Raw genomic sequence first — 25,633 nt, 5'->3', positions numbered from 1 at the left:
AAGATGAACACTTTAAAAACGTTTTTATCTTCAGACACCCACATAAAAACTAAGAGGACAAGCAATAATTTTGTTGGCAAAGCTCTGAGCCAATGCACCAACGTGACATTTTTTGTACTATACCTGTTTGCTCAGAAAGAGGCAATCAAAAGCTCAGGCTTGCCGGATGTCTTAGAAGTTGTTTCAGCAGTGCTGCTTTGGGGTGTCCCACGGTAAACTTTTGCTAAAAGACTTGTTTGGATCCTTCTCTACAGCAGTCACAAATTTAAATTTTTTTAATGCAAAACACAACTCTCTAAATTCATATCTAAAGGCTTTAAGACTTTGGTTTGTTTTTAAGCTATGCTAATAAAAAATAGAGGGGTTTTGGGGGTTTTTTTTTGTTGTTGTTGTTTTTTTTTTTTTTTTTTTAAAGAACCAGCCAATTAAAAAATTATAACATTGTGAACTTCTCCAAGGTTTGATAACACACTTTTCAAATAGTAACAGATGAACTTTTAAACACATGACGCTTCTCAGAAGACTCTGATTTTATCTGGTGATGACACAGAATATGCCCAGCAAGAAAAAGAAGTTACTATGTATTTGGTTTCCCTTGTAAACAGCAGTGTCAAGGGCATGAAATTAACATTTACTTTCTTGCAATTGAAACAATTTCAGTACTCATCAGTACATGGGCTATCCTCCTGCAGCTGATACCTATTCCGGAACAGAGTGCCTTCCTGCTGCTCAGTTTGCTTTCAAATATGGATGAACTGGAACAGCTATTTCCCACTCTTTCCAGAATATTAATGTCAGACAGAGACATTTCAGGAAAGACTGCTATACCCCAGATTCCCACCACACCTCAATCAAGCTTAACGTTGAAATACAGGTAAGCCCTGCAGTGTTACTTTAACTTGGTGTATTAAAATTTCAGGCAAATATAATTCTTCATTTAACAGTGCTCCTTATTAAAGTATGTAAACTCTAAGGACCTTTTCAAGTTAAGAATCTGTGAACAACTCCTGCTGTCAGTTAGAACACTGTAGTCCATTTCTAGCAGCTGAACGTGATGGATTTTGACTGCCTCAAACATGCAAGTCTTTCAAAGCCAAGGTTTGGGGTTGGGTTTTTTTTTTTGGTAAGAGATTATAAAAGAACTTTCAGTATCTGTCAAATAGCAGTCACCAATAGTACAGCAAAATTATTTCTAGGAAAAAATGGAATACACAGAACAATCTGCTGATACTCACTTGAAAGGCAGTCGTCAATGTTACTGTCACAGTCTCCTCCAGTGAAGCCTGGCCGACATTCACACAGGTAACTGCCTTGAATATTGTGGCACAGAGCATGATTTTTGCAGGGCTTTGAGAGACATTCATCAATATCCACTGTACATCTCTCCCCTGAAACATGGAGAGTCCAGAAGTAAGACCCCTCACAAGGCAATGGTCAAAAGGCTCAATGCCAATACTGCTCAGCATTGAAAGTACAGTACGTTCCCCATCCACATTACCTTCCCAGCCAGGGGCACACTGGCAGGTGTAGCCTTCAGCGTCAGGAGATTCTTGGCAAATTCCCGAGTTCTCACAAGGATCAGGGGAACAAGGAGCAACCACTACCTGGCAGTTCACACCTGGAGTGCAGAAGGGGAAAAACCAGGAGAGTATGCTGCTAAGAGCTTGGTGCTTCTTGGAAGAACGAATAAAGAGATTGCAACTTGCATGATTATCCTACACAGCAGTGGACAGCATTTCTATATTTGAAAAATCTCAGCAGAAGGAAAGGGAGATCAGAGCACTCCTCATGGGCTCAGTACAAGCAGACAGCAGCTACGGTAATTCTAGTTTAATGCCGCTTCAATTCCCAGTGCACTTACATATCCGAGTCTAACTTTCTCACACAGAAAATTAAGCTGAGCTGCCACCAGGACATTTCTTAATGAGTCCAAACAAGGCTTAGATACGGTCTTGCTAAGTATTCTACTACTGTATCATGTCTACATGAACTGACTGTAATTTAACTTCATACAACCATGGCATTTCCCCTCTTGATTCCTGTTTCCATGAAGTTTAATGAAAAGATTAAAATGGCACTAAGGGTGCAATGACGTGGAAAGGAAAAAGAGAACAGAAACTTCTCCCCGAATTTTCACCTTTGAATCCTTTCCTACAGGTACATCTATATCCATTCAACAGATCCTCACAAGTTCCTCCGTTCTGGCATGGGTTTGATTTACATTCGTTCCCTTCTGTTGAACAGTAATCTCCTATCCAGCCTGGGTCGCAGACACACTTGTACCTTTAAAGGGAAAAACAGCAGTAATTTTAGAGCATTCCGAAATAACTCCCCTACCAGCTTCTCCTGCAGATTAGTTTTGGAGACAAAACCAGAAGACCTCTCTTTAGGAGAGCCCTAAGTTACGTTTAGATTGCTTACCCCAGCTGTATAGGTTTGAAAATACTGAAAATAAACCCTCCCTTAAAACCACACTTCCCTCCGTTACAGTTTTCACAAAGCGCTCAGTCAACCAGCAATATGTTTCTGCTTTGATAAGACCATCTCAACACATTTAAACAAAGACAGAAAAAAAAGATTAAAAAAGTGGAGGGGAACAATAGGTTCCAAAGATAACTAGACTGATTTAATACAAAGTAGTGGTTACAAATGAAAACAGCTGGCTGGGAGCAGTAGCAATCTTCTCCATCACGTTTCAAAATCTGAAGTAGAGCAGCACTCCACCCATATGACGTAGAACCAAGGACTTGGTGAATCACCCTGGACTGAGGCCACACAACACACACACCTCCTGCCATGCAAATAAGAGTTATTTTATCTGGCACTGAGTGTAAGGTGTACATAGGCATAAATATGAATGCAGGTGACAGATGATAGACAAGATGAACCAAAACATTTGTTTTCCAAGCTTACACGGAGCCTGAGTTAGCAATAAAGGCAGCCTTCCTGCCAGCTCCAGGGAAAGTGCTGAATCCTGCCCTACAGAGCCACCCGCAGTGGTAAATCACTTCCTTGCCCAAGTGCTGACAACACTTTCCAGGACGCAGCACACATTTGGGAGTCACTGCTATTCCACATACAGTTGGGAAGTTTCACAAACGCAAGCCCTACCTCCCCAAACCTGTTGACTCCACAGACCCTGCGCTCCCAGACTTACCATTACCAAAAAGAGATCTGATTCAGGGCTCCTCAAATCAGCATTTGGTCTTTCTGGATGGCAAGATTCAGAAGCAACTACTGCCATCAAAATAGCCAGAAAGAGCTTTCCTTTTTTTTATCTCAGGCATGCAACAGTGTGACTAAAGGTGACAAAATCTCAGCCTTGGATAAACTGTCTAAGCCAAATAGTGCTCTATCTCCTAGCGTCAAAAGTTGTCTGCCTGTTCCTTAATACAGAGTATTTGGGTAGCAAGAACAGCACTAGCCAACAAAGACAGTCTCCATGCTCAACGTTTTAGAGTTTGATGGAATAGGTAGCTGTTGCTCCCCAAAGATTCAATTTGGAATCATTTCTTTATTTTAATTGCATTCACTCTGCTCACTTGAATTGCCAAACCCACCCTTTAGACGGTGGCAGTCCACCCTGCGCTACATGCCCTTGCAAAGACAGCAAAAAATACAATGCAGGACAGAAAAACCTATGTTGAAACAGCACAGACTGCAGCTGGTGACTAAAGGTCTACATCTTACTGTGATTATGTCATAGGCAGCAGATAAGTCTGGATTCTAATCTGAGAAATTAGAGAAAAATCAGAAACCTCAAGTCAAGATGGAACTGCGGGCAAAGCAAAAAAAAAAGGTATAGAAAGCAGCAGATAAGTTTGATGTGACAATAAGTACTTACCCGCTAGTAATATGTGTGCAGTTGCCATGTACACAGGGATTACTAAGACAGCCATCTGCCTGTGACTGACAGTGAGGATGATGGTAACCTTCAGGACATACACACCGAAAGCCATTGACTTCATTTATACATGTCCCACCATTATGACAGGGGCTGGATGTGCATTCATCAATGTCCACATTACAACGCGGGCCTAGAAAAATAACAATACTTATTAAGTAGTATTTCTTATAAGAACATTTCCTTTGCATGCCTGCGAGAACATACATTGAAAGACAACTCAGTAAAGCCAATGCAGCGGGACAGATCTTGCATGCCTCCGTGCTTTAACTGAAGTCAAGAGAAGCATTTTTGGAAGATGCAGCACTTTTCTGTGCCTGGAAAACAGCACTTACACTCAACAAGTGTTTACAAACCATTCAAGAATCTCAACAGAATTCCACTAAAAATCACCGGTTAATATTCATTAGGAAGACAAAAATCACTCAACTGTATCATGCTTGGAACAAACCTCTTGAGCTCCACTTGTCATAGCCCTGCTCTTCTGCTTTGAAAGTACCTACCCTTTGAACAACCAATACTGCCATAGTGTCTGCAGTAAATACAGTTCTTGTGGTTTATTGCGCAAAAGGGACTCTAAAAAACACCGTTTCCTGTTTTGCCTGCCTCTGATTATGACTGCAAGATCCTTGAAGTAGTGACCATAAGATCTTGTGAGGCTGGAAAGCTAAACAAAGTGAATGTTGCAGTAAGTTGAAAGCATTTTTAACATAAGGAAAGGACAAAATAAAGAGACCCCAGGCAAGCCAGCTCTTTAAATACTGGAATAGGGCAATTCATCATATTACTGAATTACTTCAACAGCCTAACAGTAAGAAGTCCAGTAGGATAACAAATACGGTATGCCAGCAACAAAGACGACTGAAAGGCAAGAGTGACCAGGATCATGCCTCTTCCTGTTCTGGGGACTAGAGAGTACCACCATGCCAGAGCCAAAGGAAGGAAGGAGCGTCAGAAGCTTAGAAAGACGCCAAGAGAAAAGCACCAAACACATGAAACCTCTTAGTGCGCTTTCGAATGCATTTCAGATCAATTCTAATTAGAATCATTCAGTAACAAACGTGATGAGAAAACTGTTATAAACAGTACCAACTGCCTTACAACAATTATTTTACAAGCATATTACCCTACATGGCTCAAAGTATATTAAGTGCATTATAAACAGTGTTGAGATGTGTTTTAGTCATCAGAAATAGTCCTGATGTAGATCTACAGTTCTAAGCATGGAACCAAAAGTGCCTAAAAGCTTCTTTTTTCAGCCCTACTTTTACTGTATTAGGTAAGCCTTTGTAATTTAAAAAGGAAACAGAACGGACCACACTGTGAAAGAGAAGTACTGAAAAAAGCAGGTTATTCAGTTGGAGACTTCAGAGTGGAGAGCAGCTCATTAGAACACTGAGTTAGTGCTTTGCTTTCACAGAAAGAGAAATACTGTTCATGGTCAAAGCCCAAGGTACTGTTTAATCAAACACCTCTCTATATTGTCCATAATCTCTCTGTCCCTGGAAAGAAGCTGTAAATAATAAGCCGAAGTCACATGGGTTTATTTGTTATAAAACCAAGAACCATGAATCGGATGTAATTACCTAACAAGAATGGCATTTCACAGCACAGATTTGGCCATTTTTCTGCTTGGTAGAACTCGCTGTAATGCAAGATGCTGAGATTCAAAGATTAGAAGGATTTACCGAGATACTAACCGAATCCCTTGCAGTCAGTATGCAAAGAACAGCTACCTGGATAACTATCTTCAAAACAACTCAAAGCTATCGGGTAGCTGACTTTACCTGTAAATCCAGGTTTGCAAGCACAATTGTAGCGATTAATGCCATCAATACAGTCCCCGTGAATGCATGGGTTACTTGCACAGTCATCAAAGTTATTTTCACAGTTCACTCCTGGAAAAAAAGTTAGATGAATAAGGAGGCCAAATCTTACAAGGAAGACAACAAAACTATTTCCCAGAAATAGCCAAACTAAGAACCCCACCTGCTTCAAAGTTACATGTGCACTGGTGCAACTCAAACAGATGATGATGCTGAAGCACTGCGACACCAGGGAACATCACCTAAGTCACTGGGTGCTGACTGAATATGACCTTAAATTTGTACTAAATGTTTAAAGAATAAACTGTTTTGAACACCATACCTAATTTTTTACTGCATGCCTGAATTTTGGGAGTAAAGAGGAGGTGAATTCTTCCAAGACGAGTTGTGGTACCAGAACGGGTTAGGCAATCCACACAAACACACCAAAATTCAGCAAGGAAAAGTAATGTGAAAATGATACTCTCATACCATAACCTTATCTCTGTATGCAAATTTAGCACACACCAGAGCACACGTAAGAAATAACTAAATGCTTGAATTCTGTTAGAATTCAATCCTTCCACTTGTACCTGAAGTGCCCAGCAAACAGTTGCATTGGTAGCCGTTCACCAAATCAATGCAGCGCCCTTGATGGAGGCAAGGATTGCTGTGGCATTCATCTATCTGCTCACTGCATATGGCACCCATGTAGCCAGGATTGCATATACATGTGTATGAATCAATTCCATCTTGACATTCCCCATGGTGGCAAGGATCAGGATCACAGTTGTTGATATTCTCCTCACACAGAAGGCCAGTAAAACCTAAGGAAAAATGATGAAGAGGAGTAATTAAGAAGTTAAGTGGTATGATGCTGCAGTGAACATAATGCAAATATAGAAAGAATCATATTAAGAATCAGCAAAGTTGCAGACAGCACAAAAGGTAACGGGGCATCTCAATGGCTGCACATTTTCCAGCCCTGGAAAACAACACTCTTCCACTGCTCACAGCATTACAGAACAACGTCTTGCATGGAGAATCCTGGCATTGGAAGTGGTTACCTTCAGTTTATTCAGAACAGTAGCAATGAGAGGAAACATGTAAATCTCCATAAGAAATATTTACTCGCATCAGCATAAACTATCTGATGGCACTCTCCTGTCATGATTTCCTCTACACAATACCAGGAGGGTTTGACTTTTTTAGTATGAGAAATTACAAAGATACTGCAGAAACCTTCCCAAGGGAACTCCCTTGGCTCACGTCAAAGCTTCTGCAGCTCTGCTTATTAAAAAGTTTCTTGCCCCTCTCATTGGGAAACCTTTCAGTAACTCCAGTCAAGCACCAACAGCCAATTTATGAAAGACTGCATGCAACCTCTTCAGTCAGGAGCAATGAAACAAGCAGCAACTGGGCCTGTTTCATTCTGCTTCAGCTGGGAAACATCCTGAGCAACAGAGAAGGACAGAATTCACCAGAAGGGCTAAAACAATGGTTCAGGAAGCTCAGAGCAGGAATCAACTCCCTCAAGAGCCCTTTTTCCGTGATGGAGCAGAGCTATATGGAACAGGGACAATTTAAAATAAATGGTCTTCAGAGATGAGATTTTGGAGCAACAGCTCACACTGCCTTCCACCAGCTGGAGATTAGGAAGGTAGAACTTCAAATTTCAAACACGAACTGGAGACAGATACAAACCAAGCTGCAGGGAATTTCAACAGCTGAAGAGTGATTCTCACCTGAGTATTATAAGTGGATAACAGGCTCCCCATTTTTCATACAGGTTTGTGGTTATTTCTCTGGTCAAACATACCAGGTGACGGCTAACATTTCCAAGTTCTGCGAACGTATGCATGGATGAATGGGTGTGGAAGTAGGTGGGGAGAGGGAAGGGAAGCTAGTTAGAGAGATGGATATAAAAAGATGTTAGGGAAGGAAGAAAAACAAACCGGTAAGAGGACGAACAGTGGCAAAAAAAAAAGAGGACGGAGGCAAAGAAAAGAGGAAAGACCTAAGACAACTCAAGAAAAGAAAAGCCATGATCTACCACTGGGAAGGAGAAGTGGAATAATGCCAGAAGGGAAAGAAAAGACAAAAAGCAAGCAGTAAATAGAGCTATCTGTACAGCATTTGGCCAAACATTTTGCAGTTTTCAATCACTTGGCAGCTGGCGATTACCATTCAGGGAACACATATCACTCATAATACGAGATTAACAGAGCAAGAACATACTCAAACATTATTTTCCAGTAACTGACCTGCCCCAATGATGAACTCCACATTTCAGTCTTACAGAAGGCTGTCAATATTAAATATAATACTTAGCATACTTTTGTTCAAAAAATTATTACCTTGCCTCCTATTTGTAGCTCAACTAGACCAGTTAAATATCAGATATATTTCTCGACCTCTTAACTGAACATACCTTACTAAGATACGATTTCCCTGTTTGCAGAGAAGAGTTAGACAAAAAAAACCCACTTGAATATAGAACACAAGAATCCCTCAGACAGCATGGAAAAAAGCTCTAGTACAGAGTCCTCCTTCCATTTTCAGCGAAAGTACTAACCAAGGATTTTACTAAGAGCTGCTGCTTCAGTAAGATACATTTGGTTGCTTTCAGCCTGTTCCTTGAAAACGCTCCATACCTCATGTGCCTTCACGGAAGCAGTAGTCTTCCCTCCTCACCTGGGAAACTTAGGATTTCTGTACTGAGGTGGTTCCAGGAGTTTAGTGCCCGAATTCAGAACATGCTTTTCAAGGCGCAGCTCTCCACATTGTCCTCCACTACACGACCCAAACCCCTCCTAGGCCAAATAAGCTCTGCATTCTTGGTGAATGAAAGCAACCAGACCACACACCAGCTTGACAGAGACTTTCTAAGATAGTTTCCAAATCTGGAGAAGATTTGAGCTTTTTCTTCTTTTTGCAAGTGTTAGCTTATTCTGTCACAGGCAGTAATCAAAAGGAGAATTCTGACACCAATAATTATTCCTCTCCTGATTAGAACTACTGCATTCCCCTACTTAAAACAAATTCATTCTTTCTTCAGGCACTTTGGGGAAGGGGGAGAGGGTGTGTGTGAAAAGACTGGGGAGGAGTTTTTAGGCTAATCTCTGCTATATTCTGTACAGTGCAGAGTAAATTAGCAAAGTCAAATCTGCCTTAACAATTTGATTATTGGAAAGGTTCAAAATGAGACAAATTGCACATAAGTCTAGCCAACCTAACAGCACATTTCTGGGACAAAGGTAGCTCCAGGAATCGTTCAGCCTCTTCCCTAATGGAAGAGCTAAAGCCAATACATTCCACACCTGAATCTGCATCACAAGCAACACATCAGACACCATTAACTGAAAGCAACCAAAAGTCATTCCTTACTGAGAATTAGAGTGTAACAGCTCTGAACTGCCCATACCATCTTATTTGACCAGATGTAAAAATTAAGATAAAATAGATCTACATCACTCCCAGAGGTCTGAAGATAAGAAAATCCCGTAATTAAACCTGACACTTCTAAATAAGTAATTAACCAAGCATTAAGGGAATTCAGTGCATTCAAAAAAACGACCTGAGTTCCATCCACAGCTCTGTCAAAATTTCTGTATGAAATTCTGTATTTCTGTACAAATCATTTTAACTACATTCTGGCAAGCAGCTACTGTGTGCTATTTTTTTCCAATGGACACAATTTTTACTGCATTTCAATCTTCCACTTTTGACATAAAATAGCCTGACACAACAGAAATTAGAATACAGAGTAGTACTGCTTTGTCCATCTCTCGTTCTTCAACTGTATACTATATAATCCGACTTGGAAGGAAGAAAGGTAAGCCACAGATAAAAGGCTTCACAGTGCTGTTTTTCCACTTGCGGATTCCATAGTCAATACAGAAGAAGCTGTCACCTTCTGGGAAGTAAGAGATGGGGCTGAAAGAGGGAGGCCAGAACTCCCATCAATTGTGAACTTACTGCTGTCACAAGTGAAAGGCTTTCTGTACTTAAATGCTATTCTATGCCGCAAAGGAGCAGACAAAGCTTCGCAACAAACAAGCAGTATTTCAGAGAAAGAAAGGACGCTGACACTTCTTTGACCACTCCATTATGTATTTAGGTTACACACAATCTCCAATCCAGGAGCTCTGAACACCAGACTAACCTGTGGCGCACTGGCACTCATAGCCATTGGGATGGTCGATACATTTGGCTCCGTTGAGACATGGCGTGCTGGAGCAGTCATCTATATCAATCTGACACACGGCACCACTGAATCCTGAAAGGCAGAAAAAAAGATGAAAATCCAGAAGTAATTTGAAGTAGTTAATCTAAACAGCTGCACTGTCAGGAATTATTTATTAGCAAATCCTTAAAACCACCCAAATATAAGCTCAGTAAATCTAAACTCAATTGCATCATTAAGCACACACACCACACCCTGGGTGGATTGGTTCCTTGTCCAAACCACCAGTGAAAACATAGTTTCTATCTTCCAGGTCAAAGGAGCCTCAGCTTGAAAACTGAGATGGCCAAGTCAAACAGAAGTAAAGCAGATGGAGCACAAGTGGCATCCACCACTGGACAGTATGCCTGTCTATAAAACAGAGAGGCCACCAATAAAAACTTTCAAGTAATCAAAGCAAGTAACTTAAAATGAAACAACAACGCATACATCACTAGAGACTTCAGACTAGAATTACTACAGCAGTGTGGAATGTGGTACAATACAGCACTGTATCTTTCAATACACTTGTTGAAATAGTTAATGAACTATCAATAGGTTATGTCACATGATGCAGATCCTTAGGCACTTCAAGGAAAAAAAAAACCCCTCCAGCAATGTTTCTTGGAGGAAGGAACCAAAGGAGGAGCCAGAACATCGTTGCTCAAGAAGAGATGCAGAGCAGGCTTTTGTCAAGTATATTCTGATCTCAAAACTTTTTGTCAGCCATCAGGAAGACAAGCGATGTTTACCCTAGAGCTAACATTGATCTCTCAGCTCAGCATTTGTCCTTCTTTTCTAAAGAGGAGACCCAATCCACCTCCCTCTTCATGCAAGCAACATAAGCTATACTGATGCAAAAATGGCTTCTGCCTAAAAACCTCAGAAAAAGACAAAAAGCATGCAGAGGCTGTGTACTTAGAATTACTCATCTACATCCCACTATGATATCCACAATAACGCAAGTTCTTGCTGTCACCTACCCTTTAAGGTGAGATGTCCAACTGTATGTTTCTCAGCACTTATATCCCGTTACAGGCACAATCCTACTGCAACCAATACATGCCTATTCTTATTTACCAGTTTGAGATTGCAACTCACTCATTCCAACAGATGCTGCACTCAGACAACAGAAACTCACAAGAAACACACTGCCCGCAGTCTCTCACCGGTTATCTACGCAGTTCTTGGTCAGGTGAAGCAGAAAAAGCTTACCAGGAGGACAGACGCAGAGGAAGCGGTTGACTTTATCAAGACACTCTCCGTTGTTCACACAGGGGTTACTCAGACACTCATCAATATCTTCTTCACAGTGAACACCTTTAAAACCTGTTTACAAAAAAAAAAGAAGAGGTGACTGAAGGCCTTAGAAAGTGCCCTTAAGAGTATAACTGCCTCTTATACCAGCACTGAAAGTCTAAGCCTGGTTTCATCGCAAGTTTGCAGTTTGGACAGAACGTACGAGGTAAGAATATAGACCAGAGGTTGAAAACGGATGTTGAATGTGTATTTTTCACAGGTGCTGAACATGCTCCCTTAATCAGTGGTAACAGGACAAGTTTGTGCTGAATTCACATCTAATGTTTTCTTTCACTTGATGAGAAGGGGTTATGTTTTAACACTCGGGAGGATATCAATATATTTGGTATGCACCAACAGAAGGTAAAAGGTAAAGAAACAAACGCAGCAGATAGCTAAAAAGTCTTGAGCTAAAATTAATGAGCGAGTAAAAGAAAAACATTAAAAAGCGTGAAATACTTGGGACTAGAGTTCCACCTTTCAAAACAGATTAGATATTAATAAAAACTCATTCTAATTTTCATGGTATCAGCTGATCACCTGCAGGGGTCACAATTCTTTCATTATACTTTATAAGACACTGCAACTGGCAACTTACACCCTTTTCTTTTTTTACCACTTTCTATCAGAAAGCAAAATAGCAGACTATATAGGTCACTGGTATGCTGGACATGTAAATTTTACACGCACGATTTCAATCAATTACCTTTTTTACAGTTATTTCCTCAAATTAACAGGAGCTTGCACCATTTGGGATATTTTAAACAGAGAAAAAACCCAAATGCTATTATCCAGAATCGTCATATACATATCTCAAAACACACTCTTAAAATTTGCATCTGCTTTGCTTTCACAAAGTTTCTGCACATGCACTTTACCGGGTATAGTAACAAATTTCACATATACTTCAGCTCAGAACACTAACTTCCTTTGATGATGTAGAGATTGGTTTCTTTCTCAGTCCTCTAATTGCTTTCTCCCTCCCCCACACAAATGCCAAGTCCTCCTGGCTGGGGCCGCCACAGCAAGCTCTCTCTCACCGTTTCATTTAGCCTCACCCCTTTGCAATTTTGTGTTCCACCTCAGCAGAGCTGGCAACCTTCCCTGTGTTCTGCCTTGAATTCTTCCTTTGCTGGAAGCCCCCTTTGCTGTCAGAAACTCCCCTCACCTGGCATACAGAGACACGTGAATCCTCCAATTTTATCCAGGCAGGTGGCATCATTTTGGCATGGATTCGAATGGCATTCATTGATGTCCATTTCACAGCGAGGTCCTGTGTAGCCCTTCAAACACTCACAGTGGAAAGAGCCTTCTGTGTTTACGCATTTCCCAGCATGTTCACACGGATTGCTGTTTGCTGCAAGAAATATATATACATGTGTGTGTCAAAACTTCTCCTCAGAGCAGGAAAGCCACAGCATTCTTTATTAGTCATGGTCTTTTCCAGTGGTCATTCCCTTCTGGCAAGTAATACTGGGGAAAGACTGGTCATCCTTCTGGGGAAAGGCTACTGTGATTGAAGAAAACATGTGGCAGTTACTTGCCTGTCAGAGGCAAAAAGAAAGATCGCCGTCATTACCAATGGACCAAAGGAGCAGCTCTGGTCCGTATTACTAATGACAGTTCTTAAGGGGAGAGTATCAGCTAGCAGGGATTAGAGAATTAACGATGCTTTCAAGGCCTTATCTTCAGATCATCTTTTACATTTACTTCACTCCTGAGGCTGACAAGATGCCGCCACAGCCACAAAACAACCAAACTAGTCCTTCATGTGTTTTCAAAAAGGAACAGCACTCTTGTCCAAGGCAGACTGAGGAATGAAATTCAAAGAAGAGCTTCTTTCCCATACTTCCATGAGTGCTGGTTAGGTATTACCTTCATGCATCACACTCTAGAAACATAAACTAGCACTCTCAAAATTATAAGCAAGTCTGTGAGAGTCCAGCTAATCCCCAAAAGAACACAAGGATGATATCAGAGAACTACAGCTTTAAAAGCCCACCAGTCTCGGAAAGCACTCAAAAGATCCAGCCATATTCTGGCTGTCAAACACCCTTGGTGTATTTCTACCAAGGCAAGAGCTGCAACAGCTCCCCAACAAACTGTGGTACCTTCGTTGTACACTGCAGTTCTAAGGGTCAGCTTAATTATCGCATCTGTTTGCGTGCACTCCTCGCACAATGCTAAAGCCCTCTTGCACAATGAAGAATGGTTAAGCATCTCGCTGCTTTTCATATTCCAGAGGCTAACAGTTCAACATGGACAGCTATCTGACTCAGCCCTTTGCCCCAAGTCTCACACAAGATTTAAAACTCATCTAAAGACACTGAAATGGAAGGCGGAGAGCAGGAAAGGAGTCGCACTTATGTTGAGAAGCTATGACAAAATGTGTATTCTTGCCCCTCTGTTAGTTCATAAAGCAAACAACCCAACTCCCTGTTCCTGTACTCTCAAATAGCAAATAGAAACTCACCCATTGCACATTCGTCCACATCCTCAGTGCAGTCTGCTCCCTTATGGCCTTGAGGACAGGTGCAGATATAGTGTCCATTCACAGGATTGGTATCACACAGGGCACCCTTCTGGCATGGATTGCTAACGCATGCATCATCCAAGTGGCACAGAAGACCTAGAGAAGCATCCGAGAGTTTATTCAAAAAAGTGAGATATAGCAGTCAGACTGTATGTTACACAATCAAATCCTCTGTCCTGATATTTCAAATAGAGACTCCCACAGCCAGAAGCTTGAGCAGCATCTTATAGGCTTCAATCTATAGACTACCACAGGAATTTCACCACACACTTTTAAAACATTATATTTAAATACAGATTCTGTGATGTCAGAGGTGTCTCCAGCACTTCTGGAGTAGTACAATGGCTTACCATTACCAAAATCTCCTCCTTGGAGCAGTTAACTAACTCTTCTCTCTAGCCAGCGTGACGATATTTCTGACAGCTGAAAACACAGGTGCACATGAAGCTCACTTTCTTAATTCAGATATGCTGACCCCTTGTCTTTCCAGGTAGTAGTTAGGAGACCTTCATATTTCTACCTACCATACAACAGCAAATTTTCTACTATACCAGTAAGGGCATCCTCACTCATGCAAAAATATCTAAATCTGCATTTTAGACTTTTAAGTACAATTATCGTAAGTGGCACAAAGCAAGTCACCCTCACGCATAACTTCTCAGGCAAATAACAGGTCCTGCTAAGCGCTAGAAAAAGATCTGCTTTCCTTGCAATCTAAACTGTAGTAAGTTTGTCTTCCAGTCTAATACAAATACCTCTTTGTCCCAAGCTACAGAGGCTTAAAAGCTCTTTGCTCATGGACAGCACACTTTTCCTTTTGTTCTTCCTGGTTTGGTCACAAAGTGCGTAAAATAAACACACCACTTCAAGCAAATGCATAAACTTCAGACCTATGCAAGTTTTCTGCCCTTACCTGCCTTTCCTTCTGGACAAATGCACGAAAAAGAAGCCACTCGATCAATGCAAGTAGATCCATTAGCACAGGAGGCAGTGAAGCAATCATCAATGTTCTTACTGCAGTCGTCCCCACTCCAACCATTGACGCAGACACAGGCATAGCCTCCATTGTGGTTGGTGCAGGTACCCCCATTTTGACAAGCGTTGGGCTGGAGCTGACATTCATCAACGTCTTCAGTGCAAAACTGGCCTGATGCACAGAAAGAAAAACGTTTAATAAAAGTTCAGACACAAGAAGATTCTTGCACAGACAACATAACCAAAGGAAACACTGTAGTCCAACTTGATTGCCACTTCTTATTTCTAGGACATTCGACCTGAGAACTTCCAATAACACTGTTGTCAAACTAGGCAAAGACAACTAGCATCCCTAAATGACCCCAAAGTAGGAGCTGAACTGCAAATAACTTTAAAAAGGCACCGTGTGAGAGCCAGCAGGCAGCCTGCAGTATACGAAGATACATCTGCGAGGATGTGAGAAGCAGAAAGAATGAAGGTCTGCCTGCAGAGCAGCCAGAGGGACTAAGAAGAGGGAAGATGGCCTCATAAGAAAATCTTGGCCAAAGCAGTGTCAACAGGCCAGCAGCAAAGTAACTCTTGTCAGGAGAACATAATTCTTTCCTAAATGATTATGCAATGCATATTACTTGATGAGGAAGAACAGAATTCTTGAGACTCTTCTACCTAAAATACTCATTTTCCTTCCCCCAGGTATTTCCACAGACAACCACAAATAGTTGGGGTTTCTTTGTTTTATTTTTAGAGACAAAATAAATACTCTAATAAAACGCTTTAATGACTGGAGATATGGGAGGGAAGAAAACAAATGTGCACTGTTTCAGGGAGTTTTATGGAAAAGGACCATTGGACCACTAAGTATGAAATCAGTTTCAACAGATACTGAATTTCACATTCACATCTATAGGAAGCTCTGCAACTCACATTTACTGAAGTATTTATTTATCCAAATCCATCTTGCTTTGACATCAAGATCCGGAGAACCTACCACTTACATCAATATTTTGTTTCAACTCTTATTCATCTTCCCGATTAAAGTTGCATGGTATACTTCTAAGCTGAAATTGTTTAGCTTAAGTTTCAAGTCATTCACTCTTATTTTGAGTTTCTTGAACAGATAAAACCTAATGACTAAGCACCAGCTAATTTCTTCCCAGGCTGGCATATGGGTGCACATGTGCAACCATGCAGTACTGGTCACAGTCCACAATCTCCTTTTTCATAAACTATTTCTCCCCTTTCTGTTACGTTAAGAACTCTCTAGCACTGAAAGCTTGCCCTTTTTTTTTTTTTTTTTTTTTAATACAATGTACGTAGCACAAAAAGACCGCCCTTTATCAGAGAATAAGATTAGATTTGCTTGATGTGACCTTTTTTTTGCCCCCCTTCCAGCTCACAACATCACCTCCCTCACTAGCCTGCAGCAGCTTTCCATTATTTGGGTCAAGACTCTTAAGTAACTGCATTGCTACCACGGAGATCCTCCCATGTGTCACCTCCAGCTACTGTATCAGCTAGCTGCACGCTTACATTTGCCTGGAATTCCCCCCGTATTCCAAGAATAAGAAATTCAAGAGCAGGCCACAGATCTTCCCTGCCAATTTGCCTGGCTCCAGTTTATTATTTATTTATTTATTATATAGGTTTGCCAATTTAAAAATACTTATTAGGTGTTGTTTAACAGTCACCTTGTTTATTAATGGCCCAGAAATTATGATGCAAGTGCACACACACCCTCCTCCAATACACAGAACTGAAACATTTATTGTTGGCAGGAATGTAAAAATGTTCAGTCTTACCCATCTCCATCTACTATACCCAAACCATTATTCCTTTTGTTTTCAAAGTACTTAAATAAATCTTAGCTTTTGGTCCTGTGAGCTCTGGATTTTTTTCCCTTAGTGGCAAAGAAATAAAACTATTAAAAAAAAAAAAAAGTCGCACAACTGACTTTGTTCTGTGCATGCGTTCCTTCCCCCAGCAGGACTACTTCAAAACAAGGATTTTATCATTTGAAAAAACATAATAAAATTTTAGCAGTAATAACAACCACAATAGAGTTTTCAGAATTAATCCTCACTTCCCAGTTTACTTAGTAGAACAGTTGGGGGGAAATCTAACACTTCATATTGGTATCTGCAAAACATAGCTCTCTACGTTATGAAAAAACAAAACCACGCATTTGTCGTAACAGAAGTAGTTTGTTCATTAGTTTTCGATATTAGCTTATCAGTAACCAAACTGAAAAGAGTCAGGTTTCTCACACTGGTTCCTAGCAGTCGTGCGTATCTCGCAACTCAACGCAACTGACTTCCTTTTTAAAAAAAATAATCAAGACATTATTTACTTATTATAAAAGTGATTTTCCTTCTTTTCTTGGAGGGGGCCCAACCCAGATCAAAGAACATACTCTCTGACAAACACTCGTCCGTAGCGTAATCGTTTTGCAGAAGAGTCCTTGCAGCACTTACATCCTCCTTTTGACTGCAGCCAATTTAAACTCGGTATCACTAAAGCGTGAACAGGTTTCAGCGCTGAAGTTGCCACACCACTCGGGATTGTTGTGCCTCTCTCAAAATCGCTTTGCCTTGCGGTTGGCTGAATAGAAGTCCTGAAATACGACATTTTGTGGGGGTTTTTTGGTGGATTGGGGATGTGTGTGCGCACGTGTCCGTGGTTTGTTTTGTTGTTGTTGTTTTGTTTTGGTTTTTTTTAAGCACAGATGACCAAACTACTCCCTCATATAAACTCTCTGGGTTTGTTTTTAACTTCCCATTCAAGCATCACTAGTAATATCAACTCTTAGGATTTTTTAATTTTTTTTTCCCTAGCACTTATTCTCCACATCTAGAAAGGACAGTACCAAGTGACATCACTGATGTCCTTGCAATAACGCTGTGTCCTAGGCTATTCCATATTTCCGCAGCCCTAAACTAAAACAAACTTTTAAAAAGTATATCAATGTCTCCACAAGAGGAGAAAAAAGCAGAGCTTAAACTTCTTCAAGCAATTAAACTGTATTTCAAGAACATACCACGTTTGAGCGTCTTAAATTTGATCTTCACTTAGCTTCTCAGATTTCTAATGCTCCTTTTGCAGCTACCAGATCACAATCATATTTGTGTTTAATTATGAATATGAATCTTTAATTATGAATATGAATCAAACAGAGCTCCATCTTAATGCAGTTTGTTTTAAAAACAAAGGAAATCCAACTCAATATATGAGGGTCATAAATGAGCAATTAACTATTGCATTTTACTATTGAGTTTTTTAATGAAAAAAACTTGTTCTTTATTGAAGTTATAATTGAAATCCAGACTCAACTTCTGGGCAAAAAATACACAAATCAAAAGCAACATAAGGCAAGCAGATCATATCAATTTAACTACATTAATAAGTACTCAGTCTCACCACCATCAGGCTATATGAGTGTAACAGTTTTTGAAAGATTTTGGAACTATGTTTTAAAATACTACAAATCCCAGACTAAACTCCAAGGCGCTCACATTTCTTAACTGGAGCTGGTGAATTGGCAAGAATGCAAAGCAATTTCAAGTTCACTGAAAATGCTTGAGCCCTTATTGCTGAAGTGGGGCTTGAGTGGCTTGGAAATGCATTCTGTAGCCCAAAGTCTTCAAAAGAGAGAAATAAAGGCTTTTTAGGTGGGGTAGTTTGGTGGGGTTTGGGTTTTTAGATACCCTATGGTTGCTTATATGGTGTTTTTGAATCTTTATGTGTTAACAACATGGCATTAATGGTCAATATCGTAATTCTTCAACACAGGTTTTTGGACAAGTTTTTTTGTTTGGGTTTTTTTTTTTGTTGCTGCTGTTTGGTTGGTTGGGTTTTTTTGTTGCTTGTTTTGTTAGGTTTTTCCCCCCAGAAACCATCACACACATTTGTAAATGGCTTTCAAGACTGCCCTCCCTCAAAGCAGCAGCATCACTTAATTCTTAGTGGGACTGCAGGATGGCCACAATCTCTCATTCTCCCGAAAGGGCTGATTTGCCCTCAGTAAAGACTTCAACTCCTTGTTGAAGATCTCTGAAACAGTTTACTTAAGGGGTGCTGCTTTGACTTAACTCTAACTGAATCAATGTACATGTAGCCATGTACTTGGTAAGCTTGTTTTCTGCTTGTTAAGAGTTTTAGGAAGAATCAAGTCTTTCATTCACAGAACCAAAATTCAACTTCCAAGTGCAAACTCCATTATGAATTGCACAGTGTAATACACATCTTCATAACCCTTGTGCTTCTGAATGCCACAACCACTCCAGCTAAATGTTAATTCATTTAGCTGCAAGTTTCTGTAGGTATTTCTTCTCTTGTGCTCTTGCTAGTTTCAATTACATTTCTAAAAGAAACATAGTAAATATAGGGTGAAGTAGAGAAGGCAAGCGCAAATACACTAACTGTACAATATTTTAATGGAAATGTAGAAACATACATATAGCAGACAACAAGAAAGGAAACACAAATTACTCCAAGAAGCTAATAAAAGCCTAACCTGACCTTGATATTTGCAGAGCCTGGGAAATCAGCAAAATGCCGACTCAGGTTCTAAGTGACCTTGTACAAAGTAAACAGCTAGTCCATGTGGTATTTCAAAATTGAAAACTAGAAGTAGAAAAAGGGAACAGCCTTCAACTCTTAGCACTCTTTGCCCACTATGAAACTAAGTTACTTCCTGCATATTTCCCCTCAGAAAAGCCGTATGGAGTAACACAGACGTGTTTGCTGCTTTGATTGCTCCCATTTTCAGACCAGCAGGAACTGGACAGGAACTCCAGGAGCTTCTCTTTAGGTAGACACAGGACGCAGTGATTCAAGGCCCCTCAAGTAGTTGTACCAGAAACAGCCAGCCCCTTCTCCGAGAGGTCTTTACGTTAAAAAGAAAGTAAAGCCTGATTTATAAAGGTAAGGCAGACAGCGCACAAAATGAGTACAATCCTACGCTGAAAAAGTAGAGCATTAGCTTGAGCAAATAAGAAACAAAACAGTCATCCTGGGAAGGAGCAAGTGTCACCTCCAAAAGCTGATCCTACCGAACCATACAGGCTTTGCATAAACCCCAACTCCAACTGCACTGATCCTGCAGCTGAATGCACGACCTTCAGTCAGTTCAATCAGAGGTCTTAGTCTTTGGCAGAGCAGGCTTTCCGTAAAGGAGAAAGTTTTCTTGGCCTCTTAACAGCTCTCCAGCAGGAAAGACTGCCGATGCACAGCTGGAGTACCAGAGGCTAAAGCTCCTGAGAGGGGATCTCACATGCAGTTTAAGCACTAAAAACATTTACTAGGACAAAGGATGCAAATACCTTCCTGCGCCTTGAAAAAAATCAGTTCCTTGAAAACTGAGCTGGGAAGAGACAGCAATATCCATTTCTCTCAAAATCACAACCATGACAGCACTGGACTCAGACTGAACTGGAAGTCAAAATATCTTAAAAGTTTAGTGATACTGGAAGGGAAAGATAATCCAGTGAGGGTCACAAACTGGTCCTCAAGGTCCTAAGACAGTCACTGGAAGAGGAGCATCAGGTTTCAAGCAGCTCTTATGGCCCCATCCTCTCAGTACCTCACCAGAAGTTTGTCACTTATTTCAGACTAGCAACCCAGTACACAGGGAAGAGCTCACTAGCTCTCTTGAAAAGTCTATCTGGGAAATTATAAACCAGATCTAGACCTAAACTCTCTGAAAGAGTAATTTAATTCACAAAGTATTCCAAAGATTATTGTATGGTTTTTGAATACGATCAGTGTAGCTAAAGAAAGCACGGCTCATTAGAATTGTTTACATTTTTTCTCCAACTTTCAAAGGACTAAGTGAGAAGGTGAACGGCATCTTATCAAGACTCCAGAATGGGATAAGAGATAAGAAACAGTATTTGTATAAATGACTGAATCTAATTGTGGCAGAAAGTTAGCAATGCCCCACCGCAAGGGACCATGCAGTTTCTTCCCCTCTCTAACCACCTGCGTGTATATTCAGGATGCCAGCTGGCAGACCACATCTGGCTGGGGAAGGACATTTCTCTGTCCAGTTCTTTCTTGTAACACAAGGAAAACGTCTGCATTGCCAGCGTACGTAACCCAAAGCACGTTGGTCAGTCAGGTCAAAGCTCAGTTTCCTCAAGCTGCTGTGTGAGTCTCCTCAGCAAATGGAAAAGTAAAGGAAAAATTGCATGGAACCATCAAGCCTTCTAGTAGAATGGTGTTTATGAAAAATACTTTAGCTCCCATGTTTTCGAATTGTGTATTTGTAAAAACATTCAATTAATCTTTAACCCACAGAATTATCTATACTCCTTGAAAAAACTAAGTTGCAATTAATGAATACATACAGGCACTGGAGCATTTAATTAATGGCCTGGAAGGAGATGAACAGTAGGCAGTGATATCCTTAACAAAATAATATTTATATTATCCAAGAGGAAGCCAGGGAATTTCAGACAGATTCAACCAAGCGAGGTTACTGGGCAGTGCAACAGCAGACAAGGCTTGGTGCACAAACGCCAACTAAAATACAAAGGCAAAAAGACTTCTTGCAGAAGGTTTCGGTTAGGCACTCCTTGAGGAAAGACTCCAGCTTTCCTGGAAGAGTTCAGTGGGGACCTCTGCTCAATCACAGCCTTAATCAACAAAATAAACATCGCTGACAAGACATTTGACTACAAGGAAGAATAACTAATTCAAACAGTTGTTGTTGTTGTGTAATAGCAATGGCAAAGCCTCAGTCTGGAATCCATTTTGCAGTATTGAAGCCACCACCTCTGAATAAAGACACTGAAAAGGGGTAGAGTTCAGAGTCCGACAGACCGATGGAGAGAAGAATTGCCTAAGAGACTTACAAAGCAATTGTTACCCACAAAGGGAGAAAGACAGATTATAAAAAGTATAATACAACAGTTATTGCAGGAAGTTACAGCACATGGCAAAGTATACAAAAGAAAATATTTGATCATTTATATAATTTGCTTTATCGACACAAGGTATCTCAAAGCAAAGAACTTCAAACTTCTCTGAAAGAGGCAACACCTTTATACAGATAAGGACCTCCAGAGCAATAAACAGGTAATACTGAAAGGGATCTCAAGTGTGATGGCCGGATCACATCCAAATTCCAGACCCTCCGACAAAGCCATCTCCACAGCTCCCTGCAGGCAATCCTATGAATACGACTGCCGCTTTCAGCTCCAAGGATGGCTTCAGGCACACACAGAATTCAAAGGACTACACTGTCTACATCTGCAAAGAGTGCCCCCAGTTGCATGTATGTTTAGTAAAAGTCTTCCATGCTTAAGTATTACAGTTGTTTCCCCCGATAAAAGGACTGAAGCCAAATATTTTTTCCCTTGCAAGAGTTTTCTAAAGAAGTGAGTGGCATCACAGCCACTCCTTCCCCAGGATCTCACAGCATCCTTCTCCCATTTGAAATACAGAACTACAGAGCAGCAAAGCAGTAGCAGCCATTCCCAAACCTCAGGTGTTGGGTTTTTGTTTTTGTTTAATAGACCTACTGTAGCTTGGGCAATGTCAAATGCCATCCAAGATATCATAAAATTTAAGAGCTTAATATAGAATTTGAACAACTGAAAATGAATCTACAATTGTAGTGAGCAGAGTAAACATCTGTGTTTATTTTAGGCTAATACGGTGGAGAAAAGAGTTTAATTTCATAACCACACTGGGAAGCATGTAGTGGAACTAATGGGCTTTTACAAGGGATTTTACAACCCCCAAATACAAAACTCTGGGCTTTAAGAGACTTACGCACACCCTGATCCATTAAATACTGCCCTAAATCACTCCCCACAGACTACTGGGTAGAGAGGACAGTCCTGACAGAGCTCTTCAGAAGCACTAATACAAATGAACAGAATAAAATTCATTAAAAATTATTAGTGATTCGCTAACGACAGACTAATATGGCAGTGGTAGGCGAAATGACTGGGGACAGCAGCAGGATAGAGAAGTAACCAAAAGGAAATACACATCACCAAGCTACTCTCCATTTTGCCCTTCTCTTTACCTCCTCTGGAAAATCCAGTGAATCAGGGAAATACCTAACAAGTGAAAAGATCTGCAAGGCAAAAATGTAACAGTTGGAGCCAAATCCTACAATAAAAGCTTCATATTCTCAAGCTATCTCAGCAACGCATCTTTAGTAATTATCCAAAGACAAATCACCTCATTCTAAGTACAAGGGAAGGGACAGAAATTGCCAGAAACAAGTCAGCTGCAGATAAAACAACTGTTACCTATTAGCCTGGTCTCACAGCGCACATCCACGAACCCACCCTCACCAGCGGTCTAGCCTATTTTGTTTTAGTGCCAAACACATGCAAGATGTACTGAAAACTTAAAGACAGCTCCACAAGAGATTATTTGGCACATTTGATCGCAGAGAGTATTTCCCGGCCTGGAAAGTCACCAAAGGCACAAGGGAAGAGGCAGCAGCACAGTCTAAATTGGATGCTGTCATTCTGTCATCGGATCAGTTCAGCTGTTAACACCTCAGGTGTTTTATTACAGCCACCTCCTAACCACGGCTTGCTGTTGGGAAATGGAAGGCAGCATGAAACAAACGGGAGGTTCTGGTAGGTGTTCCAGAATCTATACGGGATAAAGTACTAACTAATGGTGTAACTTTCAATGCCTGTGAAATCAATCTGCTCTGCACATCACTGGAATCAAGTACCACAAGAGAAACAAAAAACATCCAGGATAAAGTTTGTTTATGTCCGATGCTTCAAATCATTTGTACACTCAAACTCGGAGCTGCCAGGTCTGGAGCCTGCCACGTGCTCCCTGCTCCCTTTGTATCTGCCAGTTCAAACATGAAGGAAGAAAGAGAATCATAATCCCTCTTGGCCTCTTTCAGAGAGCTGTCTCTTGGAGATACTGCTATAGTGACAGCAAATCACCAGCCAACTTGCCAAGTCTGGCGTAGATGGATCTCGGCCAGTACCAAAGAGGTTACTATGCTTTTTAATGAAGTCTGGAAAGACACCAGAAAGTCCACCATTGCTACACCGCTGGGAAGGATGACTGCACTTCTCACCGGAGTCTGCCCCAGTCTCCCTGTGCTAATACAAAAGTAAAGACTGCTCTTTGCGTGTTATGTATGCACATGCCAACCAGGATCAGAAAAGAGTGCAACCCCGACAGCGCGCTCTGGCAGGTAATCATCAATACTCTATAGAAAGTAGCAAGGATGTATATTCCGTCATTTAGGAGAGTGGCATGTTCAACATTTATGATCCATGTCATCGAGTGTCAAGAGTTAGTCCCTCTACATTTCAAGCCTCTAAGTATTCCAGCAGGACAGTATTTTTGGAACACTAAGTTAGCATGACTTGTTACTGTATACTTTGTGATACAGAAGCTGAGGAAAGTGGTATTTGGCAAAGAAAGTTTTAAAAAACAAAATACCAGAGCATACGATCTTACATAAAAATGTTAAACATTAGCCTTTTGATGTTTATCCTCCCTTCTTAGCAAAGAAACATCTCGTCTGCCCAGAGTTTAAGGCTGGGATTTTCAAAGAAAACCAAGGTAGGGAGCAAATATTACTCTAATTAAATAGGAATTGAACCCTTAACTCCCCCCTTGGAAAATTCCTGCCTAAAGCTCTGCAGAAAAAGTAACCCTTGTGCTAGTGTTTAAGAGCATATGATCAAGCTAACAGCTATTTTAATTAAAAAGCACAGCCCTCTGCCTGAAGAGCTTTTCTGCTCAAGACAAACATTTGCTTCTTAAGCTACCTCCCAATGCTGGAGTTATTTGGTGGAGTCAGCTGTTAGCACACTGTGCTTCTCTTGAGACAAAGGTCTCCTAGATTTTAAAGTATACAGTTCACTGGAGCCCTCTTTTCAGGGGAAAACAAAGCCTAAATAAATACAACTGCCATGGGAGTCAGGCCTTCCCAGCCACAGGGGTAGAAATAATGAAAGGAGGGAAGCAGGCCAAGCCTGCAACTGAAGCACTGTAATGTAGGTCTTCCAAAACCCACTTGAGCATGGACATAGTGTGTCCCCCAAACCCAGAGACTCATCCCACAACTCCTGATGCAGCACTTCAAGAGCAAACCATGCAAAGGACTTAACTCAATGGAGGATACAAATCTTAATCTCTGCTGTGCACCATTGCTGAAAGGTGATTTGGGCCAAACAGGTTCATGATGATCCTCTGAAACACCGCAAACTTTCCACAGTGGAGTCCTTCTCAGCCAAGAAAAACAAAAGCATTTACAGCATTTTATATTGTTAATCACTTTAGTACACAAATTCTCAAGTCATCTTTCTTGACGCAAAGTGGTGTAGGTTAGATCAACAGAATAAACAGGTACATTTTAACCAAAGTCTTGTTTCTTTATATGAATTGTAGTCTGGAACGACTGAGCAGCCTTTAAATCCTCAGATGGTTTCACTGTGTCCTGTGGAAGGACACCCTAACCTTCCACACCACTTTACAGCCCTGGACTGCCATCGCCTCCTCTGCATCCGCTCACCCATGAGACCGCTCTGTGAATTTTAATTCCTGATCCCAGACAAGGAAAAGAGGAAAAAAAAAAAAAGCAGCTGGACAGGATTTTTCACTAGATTAGTGAGTTAAAGTGGCATACTCCAACAAATACCAGAGCCAGCTCAGGGGAAGGGTGGCTGGGAGCAGACAGAGAAGGCAAAGACACCTTCCTCCTCAACCACAGTGAGCCCAGCAGGCTGATCTAACTGCTGCAGAACAGCAGCATAAAGCAGTCTCCACAGGGCACAGACATTAGCCAGGATTTTGGGCTAATCTTGACTCAAATCACACTTAAAACACACCAAATTCTCTGGCCTGCCATGCACAGAGGAACAGACTTCAGTCTTTCACAAAAGCATCCTTAT

General features: G+C 40.9%; 1 protein-coding gene across 1 annotated transcript in view; it reads right to left on the bottom strand.

Moving 5' to 3' along the window:
* Window positions 1-25,633, bottom strand: part of NOTCH2 (notch receptor 2) — an 87,708-nt gene that overhangs the window by 29,255 nt on the left and 32,820 nt on the right. Inside the window, exons 6-16 of the mRNA XM_075156644.1 lie at window positions 14,680-14,913; window positions 13,707-13,862; window positions 12,402-12,590; window positions 11,150-11,263; window positions 9,875-9,988; window positions 6,303-6,536; window positions 5,692-5,802; window positions 3,845-4,037; window positions 2,138-2,283; window positions 1,499-1,618; window positions 1,236-1,388 (exon numbers count right to left, since the gene is read on the bottom strand). Of these exons, the coding sequence (XP_075012745.1) occupies window positions 1,236-1,388; window positions 1,499-1,618; window positions 2,138-2,283; window positions 3,845-4,037; window positions 5,692-5,802; window positions 6,303-6,536; window positions 9,875-9,988; window positions 11,150-11,263; window positions 12,402-12,590; window positions 13,707-13,862; window positions 14,680-14,913 (1,764 nt within the window). The remainder of the gene's footprint in view (window positions 1-1,235; window positions 1,389-1,498; window positions 1,619-2,137; window positions 2,284-3,844; window positions 4,038-5,691; window positions 5,803-6,302; window positions 6,537-9,874; window positions 9,989-11,149; window positions 11,264-12,401; window positions 12,591-13,706; window positions 13,863-14,679; window positions 14,914-25,633) is intronic.

Source organism: Calonectris borealis, chromosome 8 (genome assembly GCF_964195595.1).
Source record: "Calonectris borealis chromosome 8, bCalBor7.hap1.2, whole genome shotgun sequence".
Taxonomy (NCBI): Eukaryota; Metazoa; Chordata; class Aves; order Procellariiformes; family Procellariidae; genus Calonectris; species Calonectris borealis.
The sequence above is the reverse complement of the archived record's forward strand: the minus strand, read 5'-3'. Positions and strand labels throughout refer to the sequence as shown.